This window comes from Asterias rubens, chromosome 19 (genome assembly GCF_902459465.1).
Source record: "Asterias rubens chromosome 19, eAstRub1.3, whole genome shotgun sequence".
NCBI lineage: Eukaryota > Metazoa > Echinodermata > Asteroidea > Forcipulatida > Asteriidae > Asterias > Asterias rubens.
The window spans coordinates 1,188,613-1,204,381 of NC_047080.1; the positions used below are offsets into that span (position 1 = coordinate 1,188,613).

At 37.6% G+C, this 15,769-nt stretch overlaps 1 protein-coding gene across 1 annotated transcript; it reads right to left on the reverse strand.

The window, feature by feature from the left end:
- Positions 1 to 9,137: 9,137 nt before the first annotated feature.
- Positions 9,138 to 15,769, reverse strand: LOC117303236 (zinc finger protein 233-like). Its single transcript, XM_033787385.1, has 4 exons — positions 15,674 to 15,769; positions 14,866 to 14,979; positions 13,351 to 14,499; positions 9,138 to 12,397 (listed from the first exon to the last, which is right to left on the reverse strand). The coding sequence occupies exons 2-4, from the start codon at positions 14,935 to 14,937 to the stop codon at positions 12,047 to 12,049; spliced, it is 1,572 nt and encodes a 523-aa protein (XP_033643276.1). The 5' UTR covers positions 14,938 to 14,979; positions 15,674 to 15,769; the 3' UTR covers positions 9,138 to 12,046.

The following is a 15,769-nucleotide window of genomic DNA, read 5'->3' on the forward strand; positions in this document are numbered from 1 at the left end:
CATGGTGACAGTAATAATGGCATCAGAACAATATGTACATTTTAGTATGCTGGGATTGCGTTAAATACAAGATTAGCCCCAGCTACATAGGATTTACAACACTGTTCGTTAAACACTAAACCCAGTAGAAAAAATAGGATTAGGTTTACTGCCTCCCATTCTTTGATGTACACGGGTTTTTTCTTCTAATTATCCCAGGTTGTAGAAACTCAAATTTCAAATTAAGTCCAGCTTTTGTAAAAACAAATCAAGGACAATAATGGTCAGCCCACAAAAAAATACCCACCAGTAACGTTGATGAAAAACACACAGGACCCTTCATTTAGGCTAGTATCGTTAGCTCTACAAGTCATTGTTGTTAGACCGTCTTGGAAAAATTCACTGCGGCAGCGGGAAAACGGGACACTGATTAAAAAATGTGTGAAGTTATAATTATGCCTTGTCTCATAAATTGCAATGGAATGTTTTTAACTATCATCATCATTAGACTGTGTGTAAGTTTAATGTATAACTGTGATCTTCACGATTTCTGTTTCTTACCAATTCTGTAATAGTCTTTGAGTGGCAATAAGTGCAGAAGCTTTGGATGCATTTTGAGAAACATTTCACTCTGAAGTATACTTTGGTTATGGAAAAAACTATCATTTGTTGTCCCCGACAACTTGAATCTGAGAAGCGTTACAGCAGTATACATAAGAGTCATAAGTATGATAAATAAGTAGTTAAAGTCTTTACATGGATATACAATCATGACTTGCACTATTTCCCTTGGTACCACCATGGAGGAGGTACCACCAAGTGAAGCGACATTTCAATGGACAGAACATAACTAAAACTAACAACTTATGGCTCAACTTTAATAATAGCACTTCCCAGGGTTAGGTCTAAGTGTTCTGAGGATAAGAAAGGACACACACGACTGATAAAAAAAATTGTATCAGTATTTCATAAGCACCAAAGCTTGACCTTCCCGACAATCAGTTTTATAGTACTTCAATATCATGCATTTGTATTATTTGAAGTTGTATTGTCATTTGCTCCAATTTTACAAATGTTGGAGATAAACCAGCTTATTTATTCAAGGGTAAGCTTGTGTAGTCTAGTTCATTGTTTCACTGTTAGTGGGTGTGTGTGAAATATCGGACGGAGCGGAGGTAAAACAAACTATAGGCTATAACAATAATCTAGGTATACAAAATCAATTTGTGGTAGTACTTTTAGTTTTGGTAGCGTTAGTCAATTCAGCAAACCGCGCACTTGCTCTGTATTTCTGACTTTTCTTCTCAATAAAATTTCAAAGAAAATACATCAAACTTTGTTTTGATCGTTTTAAAGTCTGAAAAGATTAGACAATCATGGCCTTTGGCCTAAAGCATTTGCAAAAGATTTTAAAAAAAATTCGTTGTCACTCTTCAATTATGTCTGCAATTATTCTAGTCTCACGCAGGAGTCCGTTTTACATGACCCATTTCAGAACTGAAAAGTAGCAGTATAGGAACTCAGAAAAATGTACTCCGTGGAAGAAGAGTACAGTTCTCAAGAGAACATATTCTACCAAGAAAGTACGATATACTTAAATCCCATTCGTTTCTTTTACTAACTCTTTCTTCAATTTCGAAAGTGTTTGGCACAACCGGACAGGCATGAACAAATTAACAATATTATCATAAGAAAAAAATTCTATAGTTTTGAGACATTAACACCTCCATAAATTTATCGAGATCAAGTTAACTTAGCCTTTTTCAGTGATCAGTTTCTTGGTGTAAAGTTGTTGTTTAATCCGATTGGTCATGTTACACAACTGCAATCTTCAAAAACGCCATTGGGACATACATCCAGCTTTTGTTTATGCAAGTAATAATTCGTTCGTTTTGAAGATAAAGATTTCTCAATGGATTTGCCTTCTTCGTAAACTTAGTCGATCTTACACAAGTTACTTTGAACAGTTACTGCTTAATTCGGTTCCATTATGCTGCCGCTCGTTTTGTAATTTTCGCTGGCTCGTCAGTTTTGCACTATAAGACCACAAAAGATTACTCTGCACGTCTAATATTTGCTAAGGTGCTTATATATTTGCTGACTTGCCGTTACCTTTCACTTGTTGGGTGTGTCTTTAATCAACACTGCGAAAAGTTTGTTCAAACGATTAATACACAATCATGCATAGCGCGCACCCCCCAAAAATGCGATGAGTGCAAGAGTTTTTCAAATGAAGTACCAGATAATCCTGCTTCGCTGCAAATATTGTGGCTGGTAATCTTCAAAGCAGCGTCAAGAGCAAAGTGAGCTTACAAAATCTGTGAAATTTAATGTTACGACATTTTCCAGAAAGAGTTTTGCGTAAGCATATTTTTCACCACCGTCACTCTGATGGAGTAGAGCGTGCAGGATTAACCCTACCCCTCCCCGCGGCTCAAAACCATTACCCCCCCCCCCCCCCCCACCGTCCACCACCAAAATGAAAAAGCTTGAAATATTACACACCAAACATACAAAATTATGTCTTTGCCCCCTGCTTCCACCCCCCGCCCCCCTGATTGAAAGTGTTAAGTTTCGCCACTGCACCACTCGTTAGGAACGAAAAAATAGTAATTATTCAACATGCGACAATATTTACTAGCCCACGTTTCCATAAAGCTGTACTTGAATCGGGGTATTTGGTTAAAAATCTTGCTGCACAAAAAGTGTCATAATTATAAGAAAAACTCGGTGACAACTTGTTTCATGAGTCTTGGGTCAGTCTTGCCAATTGGTACACGACGGACAGGTTTGGTAATTGTCAAAGACCAGTAATCTCACTTGATGTATTCCAACGTAAGAGATTAATACAAGAATAAAACAAACTTGTTCACAGTTAATTTGTGCGCTTTCAGATGCGAAATTAAAGAAATCAGCTGAAGTAATTATTGTTGAAATAACCTCTTTCTCAAAAAACTATGCTACTTTAGAAGGAGCCGTTTATCACAATGTTTTAAACTATCAACAGCTCTCCATTGCTCGTTAATAAGCAGGTTGTTATGCTTACATTTGTGGTAATTACCAAATGCCAAAAACCAGTAAACATGGAAATGATAAATTTCTCCGTTCGACTTTAATATGATCGTCAGCAAGAAACAACTAGTTTAGTTACAAAAACATGTTTACTGCTGTTACGAAAACAGACTCATATAGCTCAGCTATAGTTAATTATGTGTAAACCAAGCAGTGAAAGTTTAATTTAATGAGGTCTTTCCTTTTCTTGGAAAGAATTGATTTATGTTTTATGTTTCGTAACATTGTTGCTATAGCTATCTACAGTCAAGTCTAATGTCCACTATCTTGGCATATGTACACGCGGGCATTGTCGGATTCGGGTCATGTTTTAGAATGATAAAGGAGTGCTCGGACGTTTCCAGAAAAGGTTACGCCTTCATACAAATCTTGAAAGCCCGAGACCGAGCAAGAACAGCTGACTGAGGAATTCAAACAGTCCTTGAGGATGCAGAGCGTGTCAGTCGCCCACACACATGGTGGTTTCTTCCCCACAAGATGGTTTCAATTATTTCGTAAAGTGTTATTCCAACTGATGTATGACAACGGTACAATGAGAAGCACGATGACTTCTATTGCGTAAACAATTTGGTTTAAGGTATGCCTGCGTCTTGCATCGTAAAAAATCTGAAACACTCTGTTTATATGCAATGTAAATGCCCACAAGTTGTATGTTTTATTAAATTGGAAAAGTACACTTAAACACCGTACACTTACCATTTTGTGTTGTAAATTGTAGTGATGTCAATATAATAAATACTATATACAAGATCCCCATTTGATGAACTCTGACGTTTCGTCTCGGGTAGTGTTGGGGTTATATCTGCCGTCCACGGATGTCACACCGATAAAATTAATGTTATAACATTCTCTTCATAGTTTAAGTTATAGTCCCGAGATGCGTGAAGTAATACACAAGCGACGGCTACGTAGACCGTAAGTCAACTGATGCATTGAAGGCCGCTTAGGGGGTTCAAATAGGATCGACTGGTATTACAAAAGCTGACTGTGAGTATTCGGGTACACGCCTTTCTTAGCAAACAATGTTTCACCATTGGAGCAACGATGTTTAAGCACGTCAAAACCTCCTATACCCAGAGTACGTAGGGCTTATTGTGCAATATCACGCGTGTTCTTGAAACGCCCATTATGTGGGCATATACGGTGCTCAATGGAGCATTTGGTCTTAAAGAGGTCTGCACAAAAAGACGGGAAACTACGCAATCATGCAGCTCGGAGAACAGAAAATGCAAAAAGATATGTTATAAAACAGTTACACCTCTATGCGCACGTGCTGAACACACGGTGGACCTGCACCTAATGTAGTTCTGCATGATTTCATGATAAAATAGTGTCCCATTGTCAGATTTTCCCTTGATGTGAAATTATTACTAACTGCCATTTTCTTTTCCTAACAAATCAACATTATGTAATGGTTGTTTAAGGCACTGGACACGTTTGGTGATTAAATACCAGTATTCTCTATAATTGGCGTATCTCAACTAAATTATGCATACAATACAAAACCTCTGAATTGGCTCAATTGATTATCACCGAATTTGCAAGAGAAAATGATGAGAAAAAACACCATTGCTGCATTTTTTGTGCAGTTGAGATACTAAAATCATAAGGCTTCAGCTGAAGTATTTTATTTCAGAAATTACCTCTTTCTTAAAATAAGTTACTTCAGATGGAGCCGTTTCTCTCAATGTTTTATAGTATCAGCATCTCTCCGTTGCTCGTTACCAAGTAAGTTATTATGCTAACAATTATTTTTTAAGGCAGTGGGCACTATTGGTAATTACTCAAAATAATGTTTGGCATAAAACCTTACTTGGTAACAAGTAATGGGGAGAGGTTGATAGTAAAAAACATTGTGAGAAACAGCTCCCTCTGAAGTGACGTAGTTTTGGAGAAAGGAGTAATTTTCCACGAATTTGATTTCGCGACCTCAAGTTTAGAACCTCAAGCACACAACTTCGTGTTACAAGGGTGTTTTTTTTCTTTCATAGTTTTCTTGCAACTCCGATTATCGATCGAGCTCAAATTTTCACAGGTTTGTTGTTTTATGCATATGTTGAGATACACCAAGTGAGAAGACTGGTCTTTGACAATTACCAATAGTGTACACTGTCTTTAACTAGTGTCCAGTGCCTTCAATGGATACCTCTCCAACCTCTTTTCACCCCCAGGTGCCCCCACTCACTCTAAAAGGCACCGTCAGTCCGAAACGTAAATAACTATTTGGTGACGCCCTGACTCAAAATAATTCTTAAACGGACAAACAGTTCGGGTATGAAACCAGCCAAGTGCTTACTGAAGCCGCATTTTGTGCTTTCAGTGTGGAAGAAAATGGAAAAAGCCTTGTAGATAAAAGATGTATGGAAAATATTCCTCTCATATTGTGTCTGATGTCCTTCGGCGATATGGACACGTTCTTATTCTTATTGTATCCATGCACAACACTGGTGTTGAAGACTATAAAGACCAGCTAGCATCAATGTGTCTTTGTTGAAATTGCTTGTTAATATCATGCATTCAGAACATACGGGGGGATGATACTGCCATTTTTCAACTAGGTTTCAGTTCCAGTCAAAGATCAAAACTCACTTTTTTACATTGTTTTTTCTTTATATTTTTGCCCTATACTTAATTTAAAGTCACCACACATTGCTACGAAGAGCTACAACTCACCTCACCTAGTACGGGCCCAGATATAGATAGATAGGGGCTATACAATATTCTATGGTTTGTAATGTACATGCTAGAGGAACATGTATCTCGAGGTGAATAATACAAAATTATGAGCATCGACAGGAACCTGTTGAGGCCGGTGTCACGGGAGCGCGAGTCCCGGGGGAATTCTGCCGGTGTGGCAGGAGATTCTGCCCCCCCCCCCCCCCCCGGAGATTCGGTCCCCCCTGTGGCAAACTGTGTAAACACTTCTTCTGGTAGCGCCCTCTTTTGATTCATACTCCTCAGCCCATGTTAATTTCCCATTGGGGGACAAACCAAAATTCCCTGGGACACCGGCGGTGATTCGGTCCTCCATATTAACACGAGGCTGGGAGGAGGATTCAAAAGAGGCCACTATCAGACGCAAAAATGACTATAAATACGTAATAATAGTAAACCTGCGAGTACAACCATGTACAATCTTTTGAGGGAGTGTTGGCTCTGAACAAGAGCCGGTGTCGCATGAAATGTTGTCCTATTATGCAATACTATCCGGAGGACATTATTGCATATGCAATAATGTTCGCCGGACGGTTTTGCATATGCAATCGTGTCCGCCCGGACGCCCTGCTGCTAATGCAAGTGTGTCCGCCCGGACAAATATTCGTGCTGCATAAAATTATAGTATGTAGGTTCAGTGCATGCACGCTCATATACGGTCATTTACATCTCCACCGGATGGTTCTTGCATAGCCCCGGACACGATTGCATGATGCAAAAGTGTCCGAAGCGGACAGTATTGCATTGCGGACACAATTGCATCTGACACCGGCCCCTGAACGTTTCGAACAGTACTCTGATGATCGATAGATCCCCCATGACCCTGTATGATACCGAAGTACATTTTCAGTCAGTTGTGTATTTAAATGGAATCCGTATAGGCCTAGGATACCCACGATTTAACTGATTTGCATTATAGTCGAAACGAAGCTCAGTGCCGTTGTCATAAGGAAATGTGTTCCCGGAATTTCTGTCTCTCAGCATTATAATGGGACAATAATGCTGAATTATTGGAGGAGTTAGTTCAAAAGAGGGCGCTATCAGAAGAAGTTTGTGAATGGTAAGGGGTGGTAGCAAAATCTCTGAGAAGACAGAACCACACAGTTAGAAACAATCAATTGTTAAAACCTTATGTATTGCTGTTACGTTTCCGACGACTTCGGCTTCCCCTTTACCTGTTTGATGAGGCCTCTATACGAACCGCAAGTTCAAGCCGTGCAGAGAACAGCCCAATTTCAATATTGTGGGGGGAGTTATGAAATCACTTTTGTAATTGAGGGCACTTTTCTCAGTTCAATAGATGAATGTGAATAATTATAACTCGCCCCCTTTTTTTACACTTTCGTCCCGTTTTATGGTATTATAGCTTTATCTCTGTACTCACTATTCTCAACATGATTTCGGTTTAGGCTGTCTTGCCATGGAAGGGCCGTATGTGGCAGGAGATTTTGTCCCCCCAGACTTTGTGGGTTTCTCGATGTTAAAAAAGGAACACGTTGCCTTGGATCGGACGAGTTGGTTTATGAAAAGCGTTTGACACAGTTTGTTATGAAATGCATATGGTTAGAAAGATATTTTAAAAGTAGAATATAATGATCCACACAAGTATCACTCAAAATTGCACGGTTTTCATTTTACGTCGCGAACTAACACGGTCGGCCATTATGGGAGTCAAAGTTTTGACTCCCATAAATGGCCGACCGTGTTTGTCGACGAGGTTAAACGAAAACCACGCAATTTCGAGGCATGTTAATTTGTGTAGATCATTGTATTATACTTTTACAACATCTTTCTAACCATATCGATGTTATAACAAACGGTTACAGGACGCTTTTCAAAGACCAACTCGACCGATCCAAGGCAACGTGTTCCTTTAACAGCACTATACTAATGAGTCTATCTAATTTCGTATATAAACGTTAACAAACGACGGTTGGTCACACTTGTAAAATTATTTTTCAAAATATAGAGGCATTCTTAAGTGCTTACAATTACATTATCGAGTACAACGTCAGTTTGCTCTGAAAACAATAAATTGTGCTACTTAAGTGATTTTTTCTAAGCTGGTTCATGTTTTTGTAAATTGAAAGATAACATAATTCAGCTAGCCAATGCTTTGTTGCACTTCGTGTTATCTTTCAGTTTGGAGAGACAGTAATTTTCAAGTTGAACTATTGTAAGGAATATACACTACACTTAATTAAGTGTAGATTCGTCACGAATCTACACTTAATTAAGTGAAGATTCGTAACGAATTCATTAAGTGTAGATTCGTCACGAATCTACACTTAATTAAGTGTAGATTCGTAACGAATTCATTAAGTGTAGATTCGTTACGAATCTACACTTAATTAAGTGTAGATTCGTCACGAATCTAGGCAAGTTTAGATTCGTAAAAATAACCTACACTTTCAACAATAGAGTGACGTCACTGAAATAGTTCGATTAGATAGTTTGATTGAATTGAATTCGAGACCTCAGCGAGTACTCGAATTCAAGAATCTAAAAGCATTTTTGTAATATTTTTTTCACTTATCTCTCGCAACTTCGACGACCAATTGAGCTCCGATTTATACAGGTTTGTTATTTTTATGTAATATGTTGAGATTCACCAAGTGAGAAGACTGGTCTTTGACAATTACAAAAGGACAGGTGTCCGGTGCATTTAAGCAGTTCGCAACAACGTGATAGTAAATACACTGGGTGTCACAGACGTTTTTTGTTGAAATTTATTCTCCTGACAATTTTAAAATATTTAGAGAGGGAAATATCAGGCGATGTACTACAAAGTGAGGTTTTCCTTTTATATGACGGACATACTGTACCTACAATTTATTATATAGACTTATACTCATGGTGCATGTATATTTCTTATTTATGTATAACTTACTTCAATACTCATGCATGGTGTTTCTCTTTTACAGATTTGTTATTTTCAATAAAATGTTGTGACCAGATACGTCTACATAATTACAAGTTTGAAAATATTTTGTTTTACAGTGTATGTACAAAAACTTCCACCAACGCCTGTGGCTGCATTTAATAAAATAAACTGAGCAAAATGGTGCAAGTTATTACTTATAACATGTACATGTACTTGTATTCATCTTAAAGGGCAGTGGACACTATTGGTAATTACTTAAATTAATTATTAGCATAAAACTTTACTTGGTAACGAGTAATGGAGAAAGGTTGATAGTATAAAACACTATGAGAAACGGCTCCCTCTTAAGTAACGTAGTAATTTTCCACGAATTTGATTTCGAGACCTTTGAAAGCACACAACTTCGTGTGACAAGGGTGTTTTTTTCTTTTACTATTATCTCGCAACTTCGACGACCGCTTGAGCTCACAAGTTTGTTATTTGTCGAGATATGTTGAGATACACTGAGTGAGAAGACTGATCTTTGACAATTACCAATACATGTAGTGTCCAGTGTCTTTATAAAGAAGATTACATAAAATGACATGGATTATCGTAAGTTGCAAATGAAATCATAGATTTTAGGTTTCCGGGAAATCAAGAACTATATTTCTGATTTGAGACATTGCATGGTTGAGAAATGCAAATAATAATCCAGGTATTAAAGGGATGTGTGGTAACGAACGTAAAATCTATCCGTGACGTACTTGGTTGAAAAGTTCTTTTTTAATTTTACAATGACCACATTGCTCCCACTGCGTTGAAGCCATGATTAACAAATCATAAAGTCAAAAAAATAACACGGTTTTCTATCATGTATTCTTAGCCACACGTAGCAGATAAACAAGACAAGTTGTTATCTGATTTATGTAGACCACCAGTTTTCACTATCTACTCTGTGGCGTGTTGTTAAAAAGTAGGACAATTTTGCACATTAATACTTTCTCATGGCAAACTAATATCTTATCACATCATGTAACCCCAAACCAATAATAATCATGCTATAACTCGAGTATTGTTGCAACTAAAAAACAAATGATTGTCACATGAAAATGTTTAATGTGCTTTACAACAACAAAAGGGCCTTGTAGCCTCATTTGTCATGTTTGCCATAACAAAAAATGCAATGGTGTAATAGTTCCTTTTATAACAGAAAATAAGGGTGCCACAGAACAATTTCTATACGTGTACTTGCTTGCCTGCTTACCGTGAGAGTTTGTTTGACAAGTTGTCTCTTACGATGAATTTGGGGAGCCACAGAACAATTTCTATACGTGTACTTGCTTGCCTGCTTACCGTGAGAGTTTGTTTGACAAGTTGTCTCTTACGATGAATTTGGGGAGCCACAGAACAATTTCTATACGTGTACTTGCTTGCCTGCTTACCGTGAGAGTTTGTTTGACAAGTTGTCTCTTACGATGAATTTGGGGAGCCACAGAACAATTTCTATACGTGTACTTGCTTGCCTGCTTACCGTGAGAGTTTGTTTGACAAGTTGTCTCTTACGATGAATTTGGGGAGGGCCCCTCGAGGGGCAGTTAGTTTGTAGAGCAAACACAGGAACACAACAAAAAATAGATAAAAGACCACAGCAAATTTCCAACTAATTAACCTTCCAAAAAAAACTACAATTGCCTCGATGGTCTCGATTGCCTTGATGTAAATATCAGTAAAGTGCAAGATGAAATTGAGTCAATCTAATGAACAATAGAATTAAAACATTAACCTCATGACAGTTCATAGGTGATCATGTGTCAAAGATAAACTCCAACTAAATGTGTTTACTGTTTACATGTACATTGATTAAATGCTAATCTATCTATTAAAACCAAAAATATGTTTACCCTCAAAAAGGATGCCATCTTTCATTATTTGTTGTTAAATTTCTCGAGCTCCTTGTTTAACACGCAATGTAAGATTGGTAATTACAATGTTGATAACTATATTATATCTTTTACAAATCATACATTTTGAAAAAGAAAATCAAAACTGTACAAACTAAAATTATAAGCTTTACAAAACTAATAAAATTGAAAACAAAAATCATTTCTAGAAATGAGTGCCCACTGTGCTTTCATTTGATAACATTAATTGTTTTTTTGTATCCTCCTGCAGTATAATTGACATCTGATCTAATCAAGGCCACATTTTATTGTGTTTTTTGTTGTTTCCACTCAACTGACTAACACATCTGACCTGTTGAATAGTGTGTAAAACGTTGATTGAAAATCTGGAAATGATCTACTCTTTGAAGTTCTACTAGCAACTAACAAATATAAATAAAGCGCCTCTGAAAAGGAAATCAAGTAAAATATGATTAAAATAAACTACTTTAAATTCGAACAAATTTTATGTTACCTTGATTACTAATAATATTATCTACACCATTCTTACAAAAACCTAATTCATACACATTTTGACTTACAAATCACCCAATAATTAATTTCTATACATAAAAATCATTGTCTGGTATGCCCTATATTGTTCTTGAACTAAACGCAGGACTAGAGAATTAAATTATATATGTTTACCGATGAAGTGCTGAACGAACACATTTACTTTTTATCTGCACTCTATTTATTTCAAAATTCCTATTTCATAGAGCTACTTAAGCAGGGAATAATGCTTTAAAATGTTCTGCTTAGCAAAAATGAGCAGCATACCAATCACAAATGGTACATTTGAAAGGGTGTTTAGACTGGTTGCCTCTTTGTGCTGAGCATAATTTTGTTTGTGCAGAATGAATTATCCAAACCAGAACAATTATCCTCCCACCTGACCACTGTCTGGTTCCCTTTATACACCTACACATTGTATTGGTGCTTTAGTTCCCAAAAATATGCGGGTACCCGGAGATTCATTTTGGACTCAGTCACTGGCTGAAAGTTGGGAAAGTAATCTCTCTCTTCACTGCGTTAAGAAACCATTTGTAAAAAACATTTCACAACAAATAAATAAGGCCCCATTCCATGGCTCTATTTATTATCGGATAATGTGCTTACTGACGGTGTAATAACATGCTTTTACAGGACGCCATTACACAGTAGTTAGCTGGTAGCAGCATAGAAGTTGAACACAGGTATGATGATGGAAGTTATAAATAACCCAAGGGCTAATTGCATTCCATTTATATTTAAAACATGATCATGGCTGAACATCCACAAATAAGCGCAAGAGAGATTGTGTCCAAGAAATAAACATTACAAACGAATATATGTTTCTATCCCCACGCTGTTAATGCACGCTTTTACCGTCCCTTGCAGCATAGAAAAAATAAAGACAACCAATAGATTATGAGTATGTACAAAATTGATAGCTCTGATATCATACATGCGAGTCATGCCATTAGTTTTGATATTACGACTTGTCAGGTTCGCTTGGCTGGGACACAACCACAGTTTGTGGTAACACTGCTGTTTGAATAATTGCCTGGGGTGCTCTAGCGGGTGCAATCGCCACTGGATGTCTGGCCCTTTTGTGGCGAGCCAAATCGGACTTTCGGCTGGTTCGATAAGTGCATAGGTTGCAGCGGAGTTTAATTTTACTGTGTTGATCTTGGATGTGACGTACCAATGAGTTAGCCATGTCGTACATCTGCCCACACTCTTTACACTGGTAGACGACTTTCATCATCTTCTTCTGGGTTTGTTTGGGGGCATCATTGGTGATGACAACTTGGATGTTGGATGCGTTAGTTGTTCCATCATTCTGTAGGAGAAATTTGTGAGAAACACGCGATGAGTAAGTACAAATGTTAATGTCTTTTTTTTTTAACAATGATTTGTAGAAACTTGGTAAATCTTTGTAAGACTGAGGTCAAAGTTCGTTATCGTTTCATTTTCATACTTTTAAAGGCAGTGGACACTATTGGTAATTGTCAAAGACTAGCCTTCACAGTTGGTGTATCTCAACATATGCATAAAATAACAAACCTGTAAAAATTTGAGCTCAATCGGTCATCAAAGTTGCGAGATAATAATGAACGAAGTTGTGTGCGTTTAGATGGTTGATTTCTCGAAATCAAATTCGTGGAAAATTACTTCTTTCTCCAAAACTATGGCACTTCAGAGGGAGCTGTTTCTCACAATGTTTTATACCACCAACCTCTCCCCTTTACTTGTCACCAAGAAAGGTTTTATGCTAATAATTATTTTGAGTAATTACCAATAGTGTCCACTGCCTTTAAGTATCTGTTTGTGCAACTTTTGGTTCTAATGAAAAACTTTAAACCAAACAATTTTTGTCTATACTTAATTGGCTGATATTTTATACCCCCAAATTTGTGGAAAATTACAATTACACACATCTGCACTAGCATGTACAATGGGGAAAACCTAGAAAACAAAGAAGAAAGAAAATCTACTTCATTTTTTTGTAAATGTTTGTACAATGGTTATAATGGTGAACCATCAAGGCTTGGAGTCACCTCTTACAGTTACCCAATTCGTTTGGTAGAAGTTGAAAATTTGCAGGTTGGAAGTATAACTAAGAGAGGTTTACGGTAACACCAAGTGAACGTCTCTTTTGCATAGTGTTGGTTCTGAAAAGAACCAGTGATTAATGACTCCCGACTCATGAGTCATTAACCACCGGCTCAATAATGATGCAACATGGTGTCACCGCAAACCTTAAATTCAAATTTCTTTATAGTTTTTACTCACATTTTGATCTCCTTGGATCAAGCTTCCTTGTATTTCTCCTTCACTAATCGTCTCTGAGACCTGACCACTCGTTCCTTCCCCATCAGTATTGGGCACAATATTCAAAACCGATATGCCTTGCATTGCAGCAGATTTAGAAATCGATATGGGGTTGACTCGTTTACTAGCAAACCACAAAGGATGACTTCGGCTTAAATGAGCCTGCATTGTGCTTGGACGCATAAAGCCCTTGTGGCATTTAGGGCAGTAGTATCTGTACCGCCCCTGGTGGTCGCGTAACTCGTGTTCTCTCAGCGTGGAGCTACGGTAGAATCCTTTACAGCATGTGGCACATCGATAGCTTGCTTTGTTGTGTAAGTCTGTGTGTTGATCTAAATGACGGGCATGTTTGTACTCCCTATTACAGAGGACACAGTGATATCGCATGGTCTCATCACCAGGATGACTTGACTTTGCATGCTTTACAAGCTTTGCTACTGTATCAAACGGTTTCTGGCACAATGTACACTTGTAGTTCAATGAGGGTACAAAATTAAGAATTGGCGAGTCCCCTGGATCTTCCATATCGTCTCGATCTGCATCATGGCCCTGCTCTTTGACTGGCCCTTGAGTGTTTGCATAAATATAGATATGCTGCTGAAGCTGGTCATCGTTCATGTTGTTTGTTTGATTGAGTACATCAAGAGCCCTTGTCTCCTGGTTGACAAGTGCTGACTCAATGGCCACAGGAAATGGCAATGAGTCATTGTTCAACTTTGTCCAGTTTTCTGTTGAATTTGATGCATCTTCCGACTCAATTAACTCATGCTTGACTGCACGAGTTACTCGACGTGGTCGGCTTATCGTCTCTCCCAAGGAGCTGGAATGGTTTGGGAACGAAGAAGAATCCTCAATGGTCCCATCATTGCTTAGCTCTGCATCTTCGTCAATCACACTCCCATTCTGGTTCTGACTCTGTACACCAAGATGAGATACTGGTAGACCAGTCACTCCAGATACCATCACCTCCCAAGGCTGCTTGGATAATCCTTTGTCCATGTATTGTAGGTTGAGGGTTCTTGTGGCATAGTACTGACACCCAGAGTGGTCAACACTGTCTTGTAGCTTCACAAGAACTTCACAACCGGTTTGTACAGACAGCTTGTGAGCCTACAACAAGGGAAAGAAAAGTAAAGGAAGATCTTATAAGGTTATTTTTTAATTGAACACTTATTTTAACACAAAAGTAGCAAATTTGGCAAGGTGGAACTTTACATTTTCTTTAAATGCGCCGTGTTGCATTTGAACACCTTGGGTGAACAACAGGCATTTTATTATCAGTATCTTACTATCTAAGAAAATATTATATGTACATTCAATATAAATGTTCTCTAGACGACTGTCAAAGACTTTTAAAAGGGGCACCAAGGCAAAGACAATCTTGATGAGCAACCGTGGCCATACCGTCTCCCAAGCCTCCAAGTAATTTCAGGCATGGTGTATGAACCAAAACTTGAACTTCTAAATCTTCATTACCATTTGGAATATGGAGACTCGAAGTTCTTCCTTGACCCACTCACGGAGAGCTGTGTTCTCAATATACTTCATGATGTTTCCAGTCAGTCACCTGATGCTGTGAGATATTGTGCACTGTAGATTAATTGAAACAACGGATGTTTTAAACACTGCAGATAGTTCATTCTAAGCGGAAACAAATATATCCTGCCACCACTTTTTCATTTGTTAAAATAAATTGGTATATAATTTCTCAAATGAAATATTCCTTTTGGTAAAAATGTGTGAAACAGTGGTGGCAGGATGATACAGAAATCTTTCCAATAATTATGAATACGATAATAATTTCATAATACAATTAGTATTACAACACTAAACACTTACTAACACTAAACAGCACCACATCCATCAATAAGACTTGTGAACTTGTAAAAATACACCAGTTATTATTAATTAATGAAAAAAGGATTGATCTGCAGGTCTGCATTTTCATTTATTTATTTTTTTGAAAAAATGAAAGCGACCTTACCTTGTTTTTCATATTTGAATAAATGTAGATTGTAGGACAACCAAGGTTTATAAAACCAGTGACCTTTTAAATTGATACTTACTGATTACTCTATTCCAAATACAACAATTTAATTGCTTGGCACGCTTTTGGGCGTTAGTGTCCGGAAATTGGGCAAACCGTGTACGTTTACATACGGTAGCGTAATTTAGTAAAGCGGTAACTTTATTTGCACGTTTCATTTACGAAAAGTAAAAGACAATGAGTTTCAGAATAAATACACATTTTGAAAGTTAGTTATTTAAGGTCCTGGACACTTACCAAATAATATGAATAGGACTGTGATCCCACAGAAACCCCGCTAACGCCTACAATAATGACAGAAAAATGACTTCATCGATCGTTACTTCCGTTGGA